Source organism: Dipteris shenzhenensis, chromosome 14, assembly GCF_047967505.1.
Source record: "Dipteris shenzhenensis isolate YYH24624 ecotype China chromosome 14, Dip_SZ_1.0, whole genome shotgun sequence".
NCBI classification, from domain to species: domain Eukaryota; kingdom Viridiplantae; phylum Streptophyta; class Polypodiopsida; order Gleicheniales; family Dipteridaceae; genus Dipteris; species Dipteris shenzhenensis.
The window spans coordinates 42,217,100-42,239,118 of record NC_141609.1 but is presented as its reverse complement, the minus strand read 5'-3'; the positions used below and the strand labels follow the sequence as shown (position 1 = coordinate 42,239,118).

General features: G+C 43.9%; 1 protein-coding gene across 1 annotated transcript; it reads right to left on the bottom strand.

Annotated features, from left to right (window-relative positions):
• Window positions 1-392: 392 nt before the first annotated feature.
• Window positions 393-21,952, bottom strand: LOC147894652 (carotenoid 9,10(9',10')-cleavage dioxygenase-like). Its single transcript, XM_087385422.1, has 14 exons — window positions 21,707-21,952; window positions 21,424-21,494; window positions 21,262-21,276; window positions 21,008-21,119; window positions 20,790-20,889; window positions 20,601-20,663; window positions 20,320-20,430; window positions 11,022-11,206; window positions 10,800-10,935; window positions 10,513-10,630; window positions 10,334-10,435; window positions 9,993-10,247; window positions 9,592-9,703; window positions 393-452 (listed from the first exon to the last, which is right to left on the bottom strand). The coding sequence occupies exons 1-14, from the start codon at window positions 21,947-21,949 to the stop codon at window positions 429-431; spliced, it is 1,647 nt and encodes a 548-aa protein (XP_087241548.1). The 5' UTR covers window positions 21,950-21,952; the 3' UTR covers window positions 393-428.
• Between the last annotated feature and the right edge of the window lie 67 nt (window positions 21,953-22,019).

The window sequence follows — 22,019 nt, the reverse complement described above, 5'->3', positions numbered from 1 at the left end:
CATGAGGGATGTGGTTAGAACTTGGAAGGAAATTGGAAACTGAACTGCGAATAAAGTAGCAACTTATTGAGCTGCTGCTTACATTGTTTGACCTTTTAAGCCACTAAAGAGTTGCCAACAATCAGCCCCAGAAGAAGTTATAATTTTAACTTTGTGCTTTTCCTCCTGCCCAACACCTGAAGCCAGAGGAGTTTTCCAGTTTTCCCATGTCCGCAATTGCATCAGCATATAAGTTACTTTAAGTAGGATGAATACAAGGTATTGCTGAAGCATCTATCCAACATCTCATTTACAGATAACATTGCTGGCTTGAAGACCACATCATGTAAGTTGAGGTCCTGCTGTCGCGTATCCGCTGGCAGCATGGATGTTTGGTACATTGGAAAATTTCTCAGCAAAGCAGGCTTTATCAATTGGATGATCTTTCTTTACTTCTGTGATAGCAGCTGCTCCTGCAAAACCAAGCAAGTAATGACTTCACGTTCACTAGTTTGTAAGCATGTCAACATTCGATCCACTTGCAACATTTTTTGTGGAAATTTTTTAATCTGTAGTCCACACAGGAGCACAAACGTTGAACCAACTCCTCTAAAAAGTCAAGAAAATGCTATCATAAGAGAAAAGTCGATGCCATTGTTATAAGAAAAAATAAATTTTCATTCTTTCAAGGCATCATAAGGCCATCTCTCCCTAGAAGATCAGCAGAGCATTAGCAGCCTTTTCGCTCCACAAAATTTCAGAAATAGCACACAAAACCTTCAAATATGTGCACTCATTAATAGATTTAGATTGCAAGTTCAGCCAAACAAAAATTCAGAGAAAGAAACTCCTCATAAATGAGATCCACAAAGCATCCGGAAGTAATCATAAGGGTGACGTATCACGGTACGAGTTCTTTGCTTTTCTTTCATGGCAGCTCTCTGCTTGCCGTTGCATGTTGCCAATGCTCGAGCTACACGTGAAGAGTCACAAGAGTATAAAGAAAGTACTTGGAGACAAATAAAACAACACTGAAGACTAATGATAGCTGAAGAAGAAATATATATCACCAAAGGAACTCAATACAAGATAAGAGATATCTGAGAAAGAAACTGTTGAGAGAGCAAACAGCAGTCCTCCAGAACAGCCAACTGAAGTGGGCTCTGCACTAGCTCCACTAGCTGGAACTGAACCAGATCTGGGTCAGCAACCTATTGCCAGAAGAGCAAAGGTTTGCTGCAGATCTGGAGGAAATAATACAGCAGTAGAGAAATAAGTCGATGCTGATCTGGAGCAACAGCAGGAGAGGATGATGAAGCGGAGACAGAGGAGGCAGAGATGCTGGAGCTGAGGCAGAGGAGGCAGAGATGCTGGAGCGGAAGCAGAAGTGGAGGCAAATGATGCTGGACAGGATGCAGGAGTGGAGGCAGAGGAGGCAGAGGCAGCAGAAATGCTGGAGCGCAGGTGTGCAGCAGCAGCCTGTTCCAACAAGAGGTGAGTAAGTAGCCAGGGGGCTACTACCTTTTATAGGCCTGACCCATCTGGTCGGCCAGTTCTGGTCGGTCAGGTCCGCCAGTTATGGCCTTTTTGGCCATTTGTTTGGCCCTGGTTCCTGTGTTCGGAGATTTGCCAATTTTGGCCTTTCTGGCCATTTGTTTGGCCCTGGCCTCTGCATTTGGAGATTATCTGTCTTAACACCCCCTCTCAATGTCCAAGGTAGAATGGTTCCAGGGGTAATCAAAAAATGGTTCCAGGGGTGATCTATCTTCTTCATCAGCCCCTTTTTTTTTTTTTTTTAATAAATAAATTTTAAAAGAGGGTTTTCATTTAGATGGAGATGCCTACAAAGTAGGTTTTCATCTTCGCTAAATGCCCAGTAGTGATGGTACAATCATAAAGTACAGAAAGAGAGGTGCTTAAGGACTGCCCTCGCAAGGGATTTGTTCACTTCCTTAAGCACTAGTATACAAACACTGCTAAGGAGAAGGAGGCGGTGCACCAATCCCAAGCCATGGGCTAAGATGCTCAAGAATAGGTCGGTTAACCGGCTTGGTAAGAATGTCAGCATGATTATCAACAGCTGGAACATATATCAATCGAATAGTACCCAATTCCACTTGCTCGCGAGTAAAATGAAAGTGTACGCCAACATGTTTGGTGCGGTTGGAGAAAATGGGATTGCCGGCGAGAGCGATGGCACTTTTGTTGTCGACGTAAAGGACCGTTGGTTCAGTACAAGGAAAGTGTAGCTCTGCCAGAAACTGCCAGAGATATATGGCCTCTGTGGTACAATCATACAAGGCCCGGTATTCAGCCTCAGTAGAAGATCCAGCAACAGTTTCTTGTTTACGGCTGGACCAAGAAACAGGTTCCGAGCCGAACGAGAAAATGTAGCCGCCATGAGAACGGCGATTGTCCGAGTCGCCAGCCCAGTCAGAATCAGTGTATCCCTGTAGTGTTAGTCCTGGTCTGAAATGTAAACCATAAGAGTAAGTACGACGTATGAACCGCAAGATACGAATACATGCATGCCAATGAGTGTGCTTGGGTTCATTAAAGTACTGAATGAGAATGAAAACTGAGTAAGAAAGATCCGGACGAGTGTGAATGAGCCAGAGCAGCTTGCCAACAACCTGAGGATAGAGATGTTCATCAAAGGGAGGAGACTCCAAGTCTTTGAGAGCTTGACTGTGGGATCCAAGGGAGTGGCAGCTGGCTTAGGCTCGTGCGGGATGATCTTATCAAGGAGTTGAAGAGCATATTTCTGTTGAGAAACAAAGATACCACCATAATGCTGGACAACTTTCATGCCCAAGAAATAGGAGAGAAGACCGAGATCGGTCATCTCGAATGTGGTGTTGAGTTGTGTTTTAATGAATTGAAGTGTGGTGGTGGTAGAGCCCAAAAGCAAAAGATCATCCACGTAAAGTAAGATAAAGCAGACCCCCTCTGAAGATTGATGTATATATAAATTCGGATCAAAAGGAGTGGAATGAAACCCATTAGTTTTGAGGAAGGTGTCTATTCGGTGGAACCAGGACCGAGGTGCTTGTTTAAGCCCATAAAGAGCTTTGCGGAGACGGAATACCTTATTTTCATGGCCAGGAGGAGAAAAACCTGGTGGAGGAGCCACATAGACTTCCTCATCAAGGTAGCCATTGAGAAAGGCACTCTTGACATCCATCTGATAGATAGACCAGCTGTGATGAGCGGCTAGGGCGAAGAGAGGCGAAAGGATGTTAATCGAGCAGTAGGAGCAAAGGTTTCCTCATAATCGATACCATGTTTTTGGCGAAATCCTTGCACTACTAAGCGAGCTTTGTACTTGTCTAGTGTTCCATCTGCTTTGAGTTTTGTTCGGAAGATCCACTTTGTTCCTATGACCTTTTTGTGACTGGGTCTATCGACCAAAATCCAGGTCTCATTGCGATCAATGCTCTCAAGCTCCTGTTCCATGGCACGATGCCACTCAGGATGTTGAACTGCCTCCTGCCAAGTGGCAGATTCAGAATGTACGACTAGGCTGTGGTGAAAATGGAGGCTGTGGTAGTGGAAGAACCTGTCCGGGTAGAGCGTCGAGGACCGGGAGGAGGAAGTTCTAAGGGAACTATCCCGGAATCCTTCATAGTTTGTCGATACCAGCATGGCAGCGGGTCGTGAGAAGAGGATCGAGGAACGGGAGAAGCAATGGGTGGAGAGAAAGAAGTTTCGGGGGGAGAGAAAGGTTTCGGGGGGGAACGGGAGTAGGTGCGTCATCAGCAGGGAGAATAGATGAATTTTTTAGAACCTCTCTTTCATCGAAGACCACATCACGGCGAACCAAAACTTTGTTTGTGCGAGGATCAAATAAGCGATAAGCTTTGGCTTCCACTGAGTAGCCAACAAGAAGTAGAAGTTCAGCACGAGGTTCTAGTTTACCGCGAGTATCATTGGGAGTATGAGTGTACCTGCGGCATCCAAAGATGCGGATATGAGAAATAGAGGGTCGGCAGCCATAGAAAGCCTCAAAAGGCGTCATGTTCGGGATGGGCTCAGTAGGGCAACGATTAAGGAGATAGACAGAAGTGTTCACGGCTTCTGGCCAGAGACGTTCGGGCAACTCGGCTGCAAAAAGCATGGAGCGTGCCATGTTACTGTGCGCTGTCTCCTTTCGACACGAGCATTTTGGGAGGGCGAATTGGGAGATGTAAGATGGCGTTGGATACCATGCTCGTGAAGGAAGTGCGTGAATTCATGGGAAATGAATTCACCACCATTATCACTACGAGCAATCCCAATAGGCTTCCCCGTTTGATTCATGACCAATCGAGCCCAAGTAGCAAAGAAGGAGAAAGTGTCACATTTCTCTTTCATGAAGAACACCCATTGATATCGAGAGTAATCATCCACAATTAAGAAGAAATATTATGAGCCATTCAATGAAGGAACAGGAGATTTGCCACTAATATCGAGGTGGATTAGACGCAATATCTCACTGGCTCGAGAAGTGGAATGAGAAGGAAAAGGAGTTCGGCTTTGTTTGCCTAATTGGCATGGACGGCAAATATCTTTGGCTCGCGAAAATTGAGGTAGGCCGTCAACCAAATGATCCCGAGACATTTCATATAAAGAGTCATAGGACAAATGTCCCAGACGATAATGCCACAATCATTCTGTGTCAGTTGGATCTTTCAGGATAGGAAGACCATGAAGCCGATGAAACTCAGAGCCGGTATTGGAAGGAGTCCCAAGAAATTGTGTCATGAGGTACAGACCATGAGAGCTAAAAGGAGTCCCGATGTCTCATCTATGATTTTGACATGCATCTTTGTAAAAAGTACCGCGCGGCCAAGAAGGCAAAGTTGATGGACGAAAAGAAGATTAACCCCTTATTGGGGGACATAAAACACTTGATCCAACTGAGCAAGATTGGGGCCTTTGTCGGTATCAAATGTGATTGAACCAACGCATTGAATAGGAGCGACAGAGTTATTGCCACAACGCACTCCCCTTGTTGCCGGTTGGCGAGAAATGAAGAGATCACGATGAGGGGTCATATGATGAGTGGCTCCACTATCCACAATCCAAGGGGCTTTAGGGCCACATGGAAGAGTATGAAAAGCTGATCCAGATATGGATGGGGAGGAGTCAAGCTCGGTGATATGGATCAAGGCTTAAGAATTGAAGTCTAGAGAATCTCCAGTGGACCAGTCAGACAAGACTTCGGGAGTGATGAAGGGAGGGGATGGGGTGAAATGATTAGTGACATGGCCCTGTAGTCTCCAAGGGCCAGCGTTAGGTTGAGGAGGACCACTCCTAGGGCGCCAACGAGATGGCAGAGGAGTCGTGGTGAGGAGCTGTGGGAGAATGCCTTTGGCTTTGGAGCAACATTCGTCATCAACATGCCCAACTTTCTAGCAATGCTGACAAAACTAGTTCTTTTTTGGAAGGTTGTGCCAGGCGGGTTTAATACCAGAGGAGTTATTGGAGTCAGGAGTGGGAGAGGGCTTCCCGGAGCTGAGTTGATCTTTTTGAATCCCGGAGAGAAGAGCCCCCTTTGAAGCATGAACACTATGTTTTTTGTGGACCTAAGAGTAGAGACGAGCATAACGCAAGAGTTGACATTCGAACTCATAAAAAGTAGGAAGGGAGGGTTGAGAAATGATTTGCTGCATAAAACTAAAATACTTGGGCGGGAGTTTGTTCAAAAAGAAAGTAACTTGGTCATCCTCGGATTTGGGAGGACCAGTTGTGGCAAATTCAGCAATTAACCGACGGTAGTCTGCCAGTTTGACCTTAAGATCATCGTCAGCAGCGATCTGGAATTGCTAGAGATCGTGGTCAAGATTGATGCGACGAGTACGATCTCGGGCCGCATAGCGGTCAGTGAGATGTACCCATCGCTCAAAGGCAAGGTCAAAATGCTGTAATTGAGAGTGAAATTCAGGCAAAAGACCTTGCATGATTTCGACAATGGTAGTGGCATTACGATGTCACCACGAGCGAACTACCTGATAAGAATAAACATGAGGATCAGGTTGCGGTTCAGTACCTTGAACGAGTTCCCATAGGTCTTGAGAATCAAGCACTTGGCGCATGAGATTTGACCAAGTGATATAATTAGACCCGTTAAGACGAGTCATATCAGTAAAAGCATGTTTGGTTGTTGCAGAGATAAGGTGAGAGGAAGAAAGGGAATGATAGGGAGAAGCAACCGGTGGATGCGTGAGAGGACTCAGAACAGGAGCGGAGTGAGAAGGAGGGAGAGGCGGCACCACCGGAGGAACAAAAGGATTTGGAGAAGGCCCTGAGGGGGAGGGATAAACATGAGAGGCGGGATACGACATGAGGGGAAAAAGGGGCAGTGGGAGAGATAGAGGGAAATAAACTATAGGAGCCCAGTGGCATGGGAGAAGACGGAGGATGAGAAGCCACTGGAGGAAAGATGGCAGCGGAAGATATGAGAGGGATGGGAGGGAAGGAAGAATGAGAACCGAAAGCAAACTCATTGTCTGACGCATTTCTCCTTTCTCGTCTACGAGTGTTCACATGCATGTATGGATCTGTATCCTCGTGATTACACTCGTTCCTATGCCTTGCATAACAGACGGAGTTGCACCAAGGGAATAGGGCAACATACCTTGCACTGATTCTTGTGGGATAGGCATTGTCAAATAATCCATTGTCCTCATGCCAGCCTATCCTCTTTCGTCAAGGTATACTTGTTCTTCGTCGGCACCGAACTTGAAATGTTGCTCTGCTTCTTCCGAGTTGAATAGAGGTCCTTGTTGACGTATCGGAGAAAAACGTGGAGAAGAAGAAGCACGCGGTGTGCAGGTACCTGCTTCAAGTTCCTTCCATTTCTGAAATTCAGCAAATTCTTTAAAGAGTTTGGAGAGGTATTCATCACCTTCAATCCTTGCAGACTCTCTCTCAACATATGACGAGGGTGGTGGTTGAATAGAGGTCGATTCAGGCTGAGATCGCTTCGGGGTAGAAGGAGAAGACATCTTCAGTTGATGATCTATCTTCCAAGCTTTCTAGGTCAAGGCTCAGGTGTCGATAGGCACACCTTGCTCTGATACCATATAAAGAAAGTACTTGGAGACAAATAAAACAACACTGAAGACTAATGATAGCTGAAGAAGAAATATCTATCACCAAAGGAACTCATGTTGGTAAGCTGAAGGGAAAGCAAAGAGTGGACACAAACTCAGAATACTTGCATTATGGAATGAAGAAGAGTGAGGTCCTTAAGTAGGCACCTCATACAAGCTCACTGACATCACTGATGACTTCATAGCTCCACAATCATCTCCTCAATCTGCTCCTAGATTCTCTCAATCATCCTATGTGGCTCTCCACCACCTAACTGTGCTTGTGGGCACCTAACTGTGCCTCTAGCACTCACACATAGAAACCAAGGTGTGCCTGAGACATACACCTTGAGATATCCCATCAAACCCCCCCTCAAGGAAATGCCTCAGGCTATGTCAAGGATACATCTAGCACAAGGTGTCTCATGCCATCTCATGGTGGTCATGGATCTATCAATGGCTAGGATCTCAAGCTAGCAAGGGTTCCCATGGGTGTAAGGTAAACAAAAAGGGATACAAAAAGACCTTCCAATGGTTATCTCCCCTGCATGTACATGCACACAATGTCTGCAGGAGGTACCATGGAGCAAAACATACACATGGCCTACATCATAAGGTGACCAGAGGTGTTTACAAAAACACACAACACAATAATTTATTTCATTCATTTTGGAGGACTATCCACGCTGAGTACCTTGACATAAAAAGAGAGATCTGGAGCATACATAGAGATGTTTTAAAATGCATAATCTTCAAAGGATGCCTCATCTTGTGGAGGCTCTTCAACTGAAAGTAGATTTGCATTTTCTCTCTTTGAAGTTGCTTCCTTTTTGGCAACCATTATCTTGGCAATCTTCAACAAGGAAGTCAGGTTGGCATTTTCATCCTTTGTAGCATAACAAGACATTGCTTTATGTTTTGGCTTTTCACATATTTTGCATAAGCAAGCCATGAGAGGGTCTAACCCAGGTATTGGGTAGTGTCTTCTCTCTTACAAGGCAAAAAATTAACTGAAAGACTTCCAAAATATAAGCACTTGATGTAGCAAAGACTAGTGACTAATATTCAATTAATGATGCTTCTTCTTACATGCTTCATAGAGATGGCTAAAATGAATACTTTCCAATCAAAACCAGGTCTAGTAATTCAAAACAAAACTGAAGCCACACTTGTACTGATGTTATTGAAAGTTTCAAAAAACCAGAAATGCTAGAGTAGCATTTTATGTAGCATCATCTTCAAAAACTTATCCAAAACTGTCAAAACCAAAAGGCTGAACTTGGAGGGCTTGTAGCTCACTCTTCAAAGCAAGGAAAAGAGGGCTTTCTGAAGCAAAAGAAAGCTCATATACCAGAGAGGATCCAACACAAAGGTTGGACGAAATGGTGCGCGCTTTTGCCCGGGGGAGTTGCTACAGGCTGAACCTGAGTTTTGACGATTTCTCCTTCGTTACTGAACCAAATGAGCTGAAAAATGACTCAAAATCTTCGTCTTGAGGTCGCCCATCCACTCCTAAGAGGGCTCAAGCAATGGCGTAGCAGGCAGGGAGTATTGAGCAATAGAAGAATGGCGAAAAAATGCGTGGTTTGGAGAATAGCAGCCAACAGAGACGTTTTTTTTTCAATTGCTTGCAGGTGGAAGTTCGCCCATACTAGAGGAGTTTCCAGCTCAGAGGGTTTGGGCAATGGTCGTTTGTAGGCGGAGAACCAAGCTCTCAAAGATTTTGGGAAGAAGGAGGAAAATGGAGAAGAAGAAGATGAAGAAGAAGATGATGATGTGGCAGAAATGGGCTCAAGGGGGATCAAAGGGCTCTGATACCATGTTGGTAAGCTGAAGGGAAAGCAAAGAGTGGACACAAACTCAGAATACTTGCATTATGGAACGAAGAAGAGTGAGGTCCTTAAGTAGGCACCTCATACAAGCTCACTGACATCACTGATGACTTCAGAGCTCCACAATCATCTCCTCAATCTGCTCCTAGATTCTCTCAATCATCCTATGTGGCTCTCCACCACCTAACTGTGCTTGTGGGCACCTAACTGTGCCTCTAGCACTCACACATAGAAACCAAGGTGTGCCTGAGGCATACACCTTGAGATATCCCATCAACTCAATACAAGATGAGAGATATCTGAGAAAGAAACTGTGGAGGGAGCAAACAGCAGTCCTCCAGAACAGCCAACTGAAGTGGGCTCTACACTAGCTCCACTAGCTGGAACTGAACTAGATCTGGGTTAGCAACCTATTGCCAGAAGAGCAAAGGTTTGCTGCAGATCTGGAGGAAATAATACAGCAGTAGAGAAATAAGTCGATGCTGATCTGGAGCAGCAGTAGGAGAGGATGATGAAGCGGAGACAAAGGAGGCAAAGATGCTGGAGCTGAAGCAGAGGAGGCAGAGATGCTGAATTCTGCACCCTGTTAGTCCAAGCAACATCTGCATTACTTCCTTGTACTAGGGTTTCCCAAAGTAAACTAACCATTCATTTTTGACAAAAGTCTACAGTTTCAGACAGGAAGCTACTTCGAAGCTCCTTACCTCAGTAACAAAGAGGGCATGAAATCCATAAGGAACCCTGGAAGGGAGCTTAACAACACCAACAGGTTCAGGTGCCATAGTTTTTGCATCAAAAGTGACTACCTCCGACTTTCTGCAATTCCAGAACATGGGTTACAAACAAAGATCAAGCATGTAAGTGTCGCCATCATTCTAATCCAATACTCGAATGCAGAACAACAGTTTCAGATCAAATGAAAATGCAACACAAAGAAGCCCTTTTGGGGCACACAAGCATGACAACCAATGCTGCTTGTGCAGGTACTAAGCATATAAGCCAAATATATATTCCACTATCTCCACTTTATCTAGTCTCCAGTAAAATTTCAGTTTCCATCTCTATTGTCTGCAATCAACAAAGCAGGAGCAAGTGACAAACATACCCAGTGTTCTCATCATGTACAAAACAAATTAGGTAGCCATCATCTTCATCCTCGTCTACTCCAGAGGCTTTTGGGACAAATATTGCTTCAGAGCCATATCTTCCAGGCCCAAATAAAACCACACCCTTCACATTGCCTCCAGATTCAACCTCCTTTGTCCCCTCTAATGCAGGCTCAACCCAAAGGTCAAACTTGACCAGACCTTTGACTTTTGTTGTATGCTCAAGAATGGTGCAGTAAGCAAACTGTTGTTTCCTGACTCCAGAGCAACGTATGTCATTCAGAGATTCAGTATAGATGCTATGAATTCAAAACAGCTGTACGAAAAAGTAAGTTCTGACCTTCCAGTGTACTTTTCATTTATGCGAGGGAATTCGACAGAACATACAGAAAGCTGTTTTTGCGATGCATGGCCTGTCTTTAGGTTGAAACACAGCTCATACCTGGGAAACCAACATTTTTAGAGCTTCTCAACTGTTGCTTTCTGAGAAATGCAAACAAATGTTTGAAAAGACCTTACAATTGGGTTTCAAATGGCTTGGGCTTTTCTTTCAATGTTCCTGATAATATCTCAAGGTCAATTTCTGGCATCCGACATGTGTACAGGACGACTTCCTCTCCTTCTTCCCAAGCATTGACTGCAGGGGAAGCCAACTTTAAATCATCAAGATTGAAAAGCAGGCATACAGTCTATTAAAAGACTGTTTTATTCAGAATATGTGACTGAGCCCTTGAGATGCTGACACAAGACACTAGGTCTTTAAAATGACAGATAAAACAGAAAAGGAAGAAGATAAATGTGAATACCATTATGGAACGCATAGCATGTGGGAAGCTCAAACCACTGAATTGCAGATTCATTTTTTGCATACCGTGGAAAAATTCCAAATCTTGCTTTTTTGGTACGGTCGAACTTTAAAATCAGCTCTCCCTTTATCATCTCCTGAGAAAGTAGAAGACGATCAGATTTCCCTATTCTATAGCATACTACATGATGAGGAAAACCTCAGCTGTTGAGCAAAAGAGCACCTTGGGTTGAAAATAGAGAGGCATGTCCATGAAGATGGCATAATTCTCTGTGATTGCAAAGTCATGCATCATGATTGGTCCTGAAATAGTGATTGTGACAGGGTCTTGCATAGTGCCTTCCTTTGATACAACCCGGTAAGTACAGTAGGGAGGTTCAGCTTGATACCCAAAAGTAAACACCTCGCCTGTGCAGTAACCAGACACCAATGTGAAAAATATCGATTAAAAAGTCCGTTTTCTCCCAATCACAGAACAAAATGTTATACCGTAAACAGACACAAACTCATATCACTGTGGCATCAGCATGGATATCGTTAACCAGGGCCTCACCACCCAAATCCAAATCATCTACGAGAAAAATGTTTGGAGAAGAAGGCTCTGTTTGGGCAGATGTACGACTAGGAATATATACATTAGAATGTATTAAAATGTGTTTTTCCCACTATTTGAGATCGTATGCAAATTTCAACTGCAAGAACTAACAGAAATATGTTCTGGTGTCTCTACTAATACAGGAGATGTTGGTCAGAACGTGACAGCATTATTTAGGCTGTAGCAAAAGTCATGGTCAAAACGTGTCAGCATTATTTAGGCTGTAGCAAACTCAAATCAAGGCTGATCACATAATACTTCAATTTTGTCACACAGGCAAAAGGAGGTCGCTTACAATTCCAGAGTCCTATGACCTTAATGTGGACTAAGCTGCACATGCTTTCTCCAGGATGTATGAATGCATGGGTTTGGCAGTCTTCTCCATCTATCAGTATTGGATACATGGAATTCAGCCGTAGACTCTGCAACTTATCATTTTCAAGAATGCAGTGATCACCCTGACTATGGCAATATGGTCATGGACGTAAAGAGCGGGTGGGAAAATGGAAGCTTGGAGAGAGAAAGAAAAAGAGAGAGAGAGAGAACTCAAAATGATGAAAGTATATGACGCATGCATGAGTAAAATTTTTAATAAACGAATTATGTAGCTCGATTTTAGTAAGTTGTTGAACTTTAAGAGTATTTGAAGGAACGAGATCCGGTGGGATTTCCTTGTAGAGGTGCTGGACCGCTTGGGCTTCGGGTTCGGCTTCATCTGGTTACATGTTTGTTTGGCAGTGCGCTGCCCACTGGCTCCCTTGCTCTTTGCCATCACGACTGTCCCATTAATGCAGAAGATCAAAGAAAAGGTGGAGGGACGTGGGGTCAGAGGGGTCACCCTGCCCTCCAGTAGCTGTTTGCCGACGACACAGTCTCGTTCTCCCAAGAGCAGGAGAGCAGCGTCCAGGCCCTCCTGGAGGTGGTGGAGACATTCTGCAAGGCTTCGGGTTTGAAGTGCAGTTGGGGCAGGCCCTCCTGGAGGTGGTGGAGACATTCTGCAAGGCTTCGGGTTTGAAGTGCAGTTGGGGCAAGTCTTTCATCTTGAAGACGGGTCACAATCCCCCGCAGGACTGGGTGAAGCAGCTGGGGATGATCCTCATCCCCCGGGGGAAAATTATCAGGTATATGGGGACGCCGCTAGGAGTCGGGGTCTCTCTCCGACTAGTTCAAGTCAAAGATAAAGGCGAAGCTGGAGGGGGTGGAATGCCCGCTGCCTCGTGGTGCAGCACATCCTGGCGGCTTTGACCACCTATGTAGCTTCGATTTGTCACTCTAGGAAAACCCATTGGCAGGAGATTGAACACCTCTTTAGAATCTTTGTCTGGGCAGAGGAACTGGGGAAGCGAAGGATGCACCATGTCTAGTCAAAGATGGAAGGGGGCATAGGCCTCCCGGATGCCCAGAGGAAGAACACAGCGCTTATTGCTAAGTGGCTAGCGCATCTTTTCTCCAAGGAGGCCCCCTGGACAGAAATTGTGAAGTACTTCATCTCCAACTGTAAATCGGTGGGGGCAGGGAAGTGGGCGGGGTTGGGATGGTATGAGAGGTTGATGTCTGACTTTCCCTTAAAGAACTCTGCGTCTGACATGGCACATGGATTGGTGAGAGTCTGGAGAAGCTGTATCCCGCTCCTGACGTGGCAAGGGAGAAGGGGCCTGAGGGGGGACGGTAGTCTTAGGGAGTCCCTCTGGTGGAGCGTCGCCCCGAAAAGGACAAGGGAGGCATTCAGGCTCCACGATCCGACAAGGGCAAGGAACCTATTCTATAAGAAGACCTGTGGAATATGCGCACAGCGGACTAGAAGACATCGGGAGGAGCTAACGACGGAGTTCCGACTAATGAACGGTGAGGTCGACCTCATCCGTGCGTCCTTGAGAGAACGCCAGAGTCCTAGCCGACGAACTTGATCCTGGCGACGGACGAGGTTGGACAGACAATGGACACTGGGGCGGACGCCGCTGAGGAAGATCACGGTGACGGGAATGTACTAACACCTTCGCGAGGTGGAGGGCTTGAACAGACTTTGGGGACTCAGAAGGGGGGAGAAATGGTGGAAGAAGAGACTCACAGAGATCTGGAAAGGTTGCGACGTAGGGAAGGCAAAGTTCCTGTCGTGGAAAGTCATCAATCACGGGCTCCTAGTAAGGGCGAAGTTGGCCAAGAGGCTGCAGATCAATCCTGGCTATGCGCTATGCGGCGAGGCAGTGGAAGACCTATGTCATATCTGCTGGAGGTGTCCGGTGGTCAAAGAGGCCTGGAAGAAGCTAGAAAGGGCCGTGAGGAATTCAGGTCTGATGGCTCACTTCTCTATCAGATGGAGCTGGAGAATCCTGGTGCTGGGAGAGAAGATAAGCTCCCATCCACAGTGGCAGCATGTTGGCCGTACCTTAGGGCGTCAGTCCTCCTGGGGGTGTTGGAGTATAGGAGCAAAATGGTGTTTAAACACAAGGTACAATTGGGCCTAAGAGCCCCAGCAATGTTGGCTATTGTGAAGGTTTATCTTTGCGACCTCAGCAAGATCTTGAAGAAGCGTGAGCCCGTCATCAGTGGGGCCATGATGGCAGTAGAGGCCAACTTTGTTTTGGGATAGGTCTTAGCTTGTCTAGCGTAGGCCAGAGTGTCTAGCCCTATGGAAGGCCAAATTTTGTACCAGGTCCTTTTTTTGGGGCTAACCCCCCCCCCCTAATACATCCAGCATTGCTTTATTTTATTTTATTTTTTTAACAACAACAACAAAAGAAAAAGTTATATAGTGACAACTATCTTATTGTATCTTTGTAGTCAAAAGTAACCAGTGTAGAGTAATGACAAGTATATATTGGAGAATCGTAGCCACCTTGATTTGTAATTGTTGGAGTCATACATTGTCTTTCCTAATTAACTAATGGCAAGTTAGTGCTAGTTTGACATTTGCGCTTATGTCAGTATGTGTGCGAGTAGTTTTTCAAGTTTGATTGTTTTTCTTGGTTGAACAAGCATCTTTCCATTGCTACGATAGAGCATCAAGTTATTTGCCAATATTGAACTTCATGTGAAATTTGTGAATATACAATTTCAAAATGCTCTCGGACCTCGACACGCCCGTGACGATGTTGGTCCCCCGATCTCCCACATCGGTCTCGACCCCCGTCGCGCCCTTGACCCCGACAAGCCCCAAACGGCATCGAACCCCCGGGCTCATGCGTAAGTCGAGACCCCACCGCACGCATGATCCCCCAATCTCTTGCGTCGTCCCGAACCGCGGTGCACCCTCGGCCCCCTGAGCACCATCGTCGTCACAACCTTCATCATGCACTCGTGTCGCTCTCGGACCTCGATGCGCCCCCTCACGACAGCGCCGTTGCCTAGAGCTCCCGCGTTCGGTCCCGACCCGCATCGCACCCCCAAGCTCCTGCGTCAGCCCCATGTGATTTTTAGGTCATTGATAGCTCTAGATTGGATTGGTGTGACTAGGAAACCCATTTGTCTTAGTTTGAAACTTGCTTTAGGAAATTCCTAAAGACATTTTACTTTCACCAGCTCAAACCTCAAATTACCTTGGGGAGCAAAAGCTTTGAAATGTATAGAAAATGATCATATTGATATTAAGCAATGGGAACATTTACAAATAGTCTTTAGCACTCTATATTTAAATTATAAATTAACTTTTTGACTTTTAAAAGAAAACCTTTTGACATATGGTTTTTAAACACATCCTAAAAGATTTGATATGCATGGTTTGAACTCCATTAAGACTTGCAATTGATACTACTTTCAGCTATCTTCCATTGGAATCAATGGATTAAATTTTTATGTGGTCAAAGTTATGCTTTTTACAATAAAGTTTTATAGCCATGTTTTTTCATACCTTTGTTTATGAATTATGGTCATAATTCAAATAGATAAGGAATGTTGCTAGCTCCAAACTCTTCACATTTAAAATATCATATAACTAGGCTATATATTGTATTGAATCAATTATACTTAATTTTATAATTAGGCATTTCAATACTATTTTAGTAGGCAAGTCAAAACCCTTTCATTTATGCTGTTTTAGAAACCATTTTGTTTCAAAACCAAAACTACTTATGGTAATACTGCATGGGGATTTGATTGCATTACTTAGTTTTAGGTTTCTATAGTTTTGGCTAATCGTTTTAGATTATGCAAGGATATGTATCCCAAGACACAGGAGGAGATTGACTATATGTCAGGGGTTTCATATGCATCAGCAATTGGTAGCTTGATATATGCAATGGTATGCACAAGGCTAGATATTGCACATGCAGCGGGAGTTGTAAGCAAATTTATGAACAATCCAGGTATACAACATTGGATGGCTGTAAATTGGATTCTCAAGTATTTGAGAGGTACGACTTCTCATGCATTATGTTTTAAACGTTCAAACGTTTCTCTACATTGAGGACATGTTGATTCAGATATGGCAAGCACATTTCAGAAAACAAGTTTACAAGTTTACAACTAGAAGTTCTATTTAGAATTATGTCCCCATATAAGATTTGAAGTACAAGGTTTCCGTGAAATTTTTGGAGAGTATGAGGAGAGTATATCAAATATAACATTTTTAAAAAATAGTATGGCAATTAGTAGTTTCTATAAATATTTTTTCTCTTGTGTTTATACTCTCTGTGTAGTTGAAATACAAAATTTAAAAATAATGATGACCAATTTTTTTAAAGTTCTAATTTGACAGAATGAACATGGTATTATTCATGATGATTGAATGTGTAGAGGATTCTACTTTAGCAAGGGGTGATTTGACCACTAGATTGAAGTGTTTAAATTAAATTCCTAGAGAGTTATTGTTGGATTAGCTAGTGATGATCAAGGGTTGTTACCTAAGCTTTCGTAGATTAGTATCACTTAAATTAATAATCTTTATTGATGAAATGTATAATGACAAAAGGAAGCAAATGATTGATAGCATATGATTAGTATAATAGATACATCTTGTCAAAATTAATATTGAATTCAAAGACATGATACAACATTCAATAAAGAGGATCCAAGGTGATATGATACTTTCAACACTCACAAGCATAGTTTAAGACAAAAGAAGATGAACGACACAGATAGTTGAAACACTTGTGGGCCAGTGAACATGTTTACCTCGAGGGGTGCACTACTAAGAAACCCTATGTAGTCCCTATGTATCAATTGCATTCAAGGGGTATTTAAAAGCCCCACATCCAACTTTTCCCCCAATACAACCAACCCTCTTTACTTGTGAACTAATGGACTTTTTTCCAAACATTCAAATTGAAAAAAAACCCTCCCGTTATTGTAATCTTGTTAATTTCTTTTCTAAAGTTGAATTAAGAAACCTCTTCTTTTGAATGCATGTGCTTCTTGTTAATTTTTTTTCTAAAGTTGAATTAAGAAACCTCTTCTTTTGAATGCATGTGGTTCACTAACTTCTTGTGCAGTGAAAATCAATCCCCCCCCAAAGAAGATTTCTACACCCGATGTTGTATCCCATTTTGCACAATCATCATGCATTATGCTCACCAACTATTCATGCGTTCTCTTTCTCTCGCATGGATTGCTCTTTCTCTCGTATGGATTGCTCTTTTGTGCTTACTCGTTCATACTGTATGTCCATCCCTTGCATGGGTTGCACTTTTCCGTGATAGAATCGCAAGTCTCAAAGCTCATGGTTTTGGGATATAGTGTGTGCCCTAGGTCTTAGACCTAGGTGAAGTCTCCATGCTTAAAGGACCTCAAGAAAACGTGTCTGAAAGGACATCAAAATAACCTTCCTATTGAGCACCCCTATCAACAGGTAACAAGTCTTGCTCGGAGCAAGGAGGGTGCAAGGCACAAGATGTGCTTTTGATGCTTAGATCAGGTGATTGGTTACGAGCATGGAATGATTATAGAAGACCCTCATCTTACTAAGAATGAAAAGGTTGTCCATCTTCTTCACTCTCCCTTATTGGAAACAAATTAAAGGAGAATTAAAGTAACTCATTTGCTAGATCCTTGATGCACATATTCGAGCATTTGGAAGCATCCCCGAGACATGAGGCAAAAGATTCTAGAGGAATGCCATCTCGACGGATGCACGTACTAAGAAACCCTATGTATAATGTGAATTCAAAGGGTATTTAAAAAACCCCTTTCTTAAAATATTTTCATGAATTAAATGGGCATAGAGGAATGGCAACTACTACTGAAGCTTTAGAGACATATTTTATTGGCTAGCTATGCGTAAAGATATACATCAGTTTGTTATGGAATGCCTTACTTGTCAAAAGGGAAAATATTATAGATGGAAGGCACCTGGCCTACTAATGCCTCTTTCTGTGCCCCAGGCAACATGGGAAAGTATTGCAATGGACTTCATTTTTTAGTTATCTCCTAGATATTATGGCCCTTTCAAGGTTTCACATGAGATAAATGAAGCTGCATACATGTTAGAACTGAAACAACATTGGGGAGATTCACAATGCTTTTTATGTGTGTCTTCTAAAAAAATATCAAGGGCTGGTGCCTACAAAGCTAGTAACTGAAGATCCACTAGAAGTGGATGAGAGCTGGAGGAGGACCTTCAACCAGAGCAGATTGTGTACCGCAAAGGCCCCCAGGGCAATGAATGTTACAAGTACCCTAGAACTATTCGGCATTGAATGCCAAGTGGATGGCTGAAAACATGTTCTTTGATCATCCGTGGCTCTGGATATTTACAAGGATGCTTTTCAGCTGAGGTTAACTGAATAGAATCCAAGGGGATGTCATCAAGTTGTAAATACTCCAAGTCAAAGTTCTAATTGACCATTTATTTCATCATAATTACAGAGTTCTTCATTTATTTAATTATATTCAATTGAATGTTTTTCATTGGTCAAAAGTATTGACCACGGTCGAAGATACTTAACTCCGATTAAGTAAGATTAACTCCAGTTAGGGAGACTTGGCTTAAGTCAAGAGGATTGGCCATGGTCAACCAAAGTAGTATCGAGCTGACTTCAGCAAGAGAGTGTTGACTTCGGTCAACAAGGTTGGCTTTGGCCAAGGAGGGTTGACATCAGTCTCACAACGAAGATGTGCCTACTTCAATTGAAGAGATTTGGTTATATAACTAAGGCACCTTGACTGTCGGTCAAAGCATCAAAGAGGTTGACCCTGGTCAACTAAAGAAATATTATTTATGTGTGCACATTTGTTTCGTGGGAATACACACATGTGTTTAGTGGGGATGCCCATAGTGACTAGTAATAGTCTAGAGTTTTACTTTGAATGCAACCACTAACGATTAATGGATGCCATGGCTATGTGGATGTAACTAACGATGGTGCAGGTACCAGAGAGTGGTTAAATCCACTAAGTATGGACTCTGGAGCCTAGCGGGCCACCAGTCTATGTGACCGAGGACTAAGAAGACTTTGAGATGCCCTATTTGGCTTAACATTGACAAGTGGCATGTTGCCAAAAGAATGAGCCATGGGCTCTTCATATGATTTTTGACATGCTGAGCCTATGAGCTAAGAACTCTTGTACTCGTAACTCATATTCTCTCCTCTCACGTTTTTGGATTTGGGCATTGCTAACGGGAGTGCGAGGTGGCAAGAGCGCTTAATATCTCCCTGAGATCTCCCTATCCAGCTCCTATCCAGTAAAAGTCGTACAGTCTGATGCTCTTAATAAATTGGAAGTCATTTGGAAGCGCAAGCTTCAAGGCAGTACTTGGCAAGATACTCAACAGGTTACAAGTGATGGTTCTTTGGGTCTTAATTGCTGGATTAGTGGATGGCCTTTTCAGTTTGACATCGTGCCTATTCAGCTCAGGCCCCAATTACGTTGGACTCTCAATAGGAAGGGGATTACCTCATGGAATCAATTATGGAGTTCTCGCCACAATTTCGGAGGACTGTGGTTGAACTCTCTCGGCTTTACCACCTCACACCTGGGGAGTGTCTATTTATTACTACTACATTATCTAGGCTGAAGGAGTGTTGGCCCACGAGCTCTTGTTTTCTATCTCCGCAGGGTTTTAGTGGGTGGTTTGGCCTTTGGTTAAGTACCAGCTGCATGATTTATCTTCACAACTGCCTGCTTCTATTCCAGCACTCTCACGGGTTGCGTGGAAACTTTGGGCTCATTTTGCCACTGCTGGGATTTGGTCGCATAGGTTATGTAAGGTTTGGCATGCTACATCTTCCAATCGCCTTAAATTTTTACTTTGGCGTGTTCTTGTCAGTAATCTATCCACAAAGGACAGAGTTAGTAAGTGGAAGGGTATTTCCCCTATTTGTGTGTTTTGCAAAGTGGCTTTTGAGAACCATTTCCATCTCCTTTGGGGGTGTTTATTGGTCCAGTCTATCTGGCGTGGCATTAAGTTATGGTGCTAGCGTGGAAATATACTCAATCTCACTAAGTGGACGCAAGCATTATTCGGAGAAAAAGGTTCCCTCAATGATTCACAGTAGTTGGCATATCATTCGAGACTGCGTCATTCATCACATATGGCGGCTCTGCAACATGGTCGAGAGAGCTCCATTTCTCAGTTTCTCTCTACGAGATGTACAACTGGAAATGTACAACTGGAAATCCTTCAAGTGTTAGACTATTATGGTCACCGATGTGAAGTGTTTGTTTTGACTTCATGTTGCCACACACTTGCATCACCCTTTGGCTCACGCTCAACCAAAACTCAACTCTTGGTTGGAGTTATTTTCAGTCTAACTCTAGGGTTATGCTTCTCAAGCTGTAAATTTTTCACTTTCTTTGCAAATTAATTAATAGAGTTACGAAAAAAAAAAGGCCTTCGGGGTTCCAGCCCGACAATTTGTCCTGAGAGAGGAAGAGATTGCATTGAAAATTCGTGATCTAACTTTTCACGTAAGTTACTACGAATGCTTTCGCCCGCCCAAGTCCCTGATACAAGATCCTGCAATTTTAGAGAGGAAAACTATGCTTTTCGCACCTGTCACAGGATCGACTTTTGGGTCGGCAGTAAAAGGGTGCGACAAACGCTTCTCGTAATCCAGAAGGCCAATGGTTTGAAGATCTCCATCTTCAAGGATTCTAATTGCATCTGCAGGACAATCGGGCTCAAACAATCAAAGTACGAAAACATTTTCGAGGGCAAAGGCCAAGCTTGCACCGTGAACCTACCATCGACAACACCAACACGACAAGATTTTAAATGCAAAGATTGCGGCTAGCGTTAGTTTCATAGTTGCTAACAAAGTGTGTGCAACTCACATGGTTTGTCGGCTTCATGTAGAGCTAAAAGTCTTCCGTCATGATAAAGGAGTGCTGTGTTACCTGCAAAATCCACATCAATTTTTTCAAAACTCAGCATTACGGAACAGGAAATATTTGAAGCGTAGAAGACTACTGCAGGGTTATGTCAACATTTTCCTGATATCTTAAATGTGATACAAAGCTTACCAGTTCCGAATCCTTGAGAAATGTCCAGCACTTTTGCCTTACAACGAAGGCTGTATATTTGTCCTATAAAAGCACCGAAAATCCCTTTCAAATCTCCAATCTGCAAGACGGGTATATCCTTAGCCACGTTAAATATCGCGCCCCAACAGTGTAACCTAACAGGAGAGATTGAACTCAAAAGCTCATTAGTCTCTCAAAGTTTATTAGGATTGTCAGACCTTAAGGAATTTGGATGCACCGAAATGATTTTCTTGCTTCAGTTTCGATGTTTGAACGAACCGCGATACGTACGTTGCTTTGCCGTCCTTGATGCGTAACCCATGCACCATCCTGCAACCATAGCGTCGACGATACAGACATAGAGAGGCAATTAGGCCCGTGATTTATTCGTCGATTGGTTACTCAGTGTAATTGATAACTTTGGCACAAGGTTTAGTAGACAAAGGTGCAGGTCGACGTAAGCTGTGCATACCCATCTCCGTCGAACCTGCGAAAAGCAGACCTTATATAGTCACGAGACAGGACCAAGCCAAATATACTCGTCCGGTCACACAACCACAAACATTTAATTCGTTGAGAGTCCAAGACCCGACGTCTGATCAGTTTGGTTTATCAAAGGCGAGATAGGTTATACCAGTGATAACCCGCGATTGGCTTGAACTTTGGATTGGGTCCAATACGCACGATCTCCCCATTCAGACAGCTCTGTGTGATCATAATTGCAAGCAAGAAAGGTCTAGTTGTTTCAAAAGCGGTCTCATATTTCGACTTCCAATCTAAGGATACGCACTGTGCTCGCTTCTTATTTCCATGGTGCACTGCAAGCATCCACGTGAAGACGAACTGTGCCTAGCTTTCGGCAGACATAAGCCCGGAAACAACGGAAATAAGACATCTCTAGGGAAGGTAGAACTCACCGGAAGAGAGCCAATGACGGGAAGGTCCGGGCAGGGATCGGACTCAGGAACGGGAGCGTAATTTCCATTAAGATAATGGAGCGGCTTGGAGGGGGATTGGGAAAAGGCCCAGACGAGAGCTTTTTCGAGCAAGTCGAAGATGTGGGCAGCGGTGCTGTTCTTGGGGGATGGGTGGGGGGAGACGAGCTGGGGGCGGGAGCCATTGGAGGGAGGTGACGGATCAGCATCAGACGAGGCAACCATGGCTGCTACGAAGCTTTTGCGGGGGGAGGGGAATGCAGACTGATGCTAGTGTAAGATGAAGAGGAAGTAT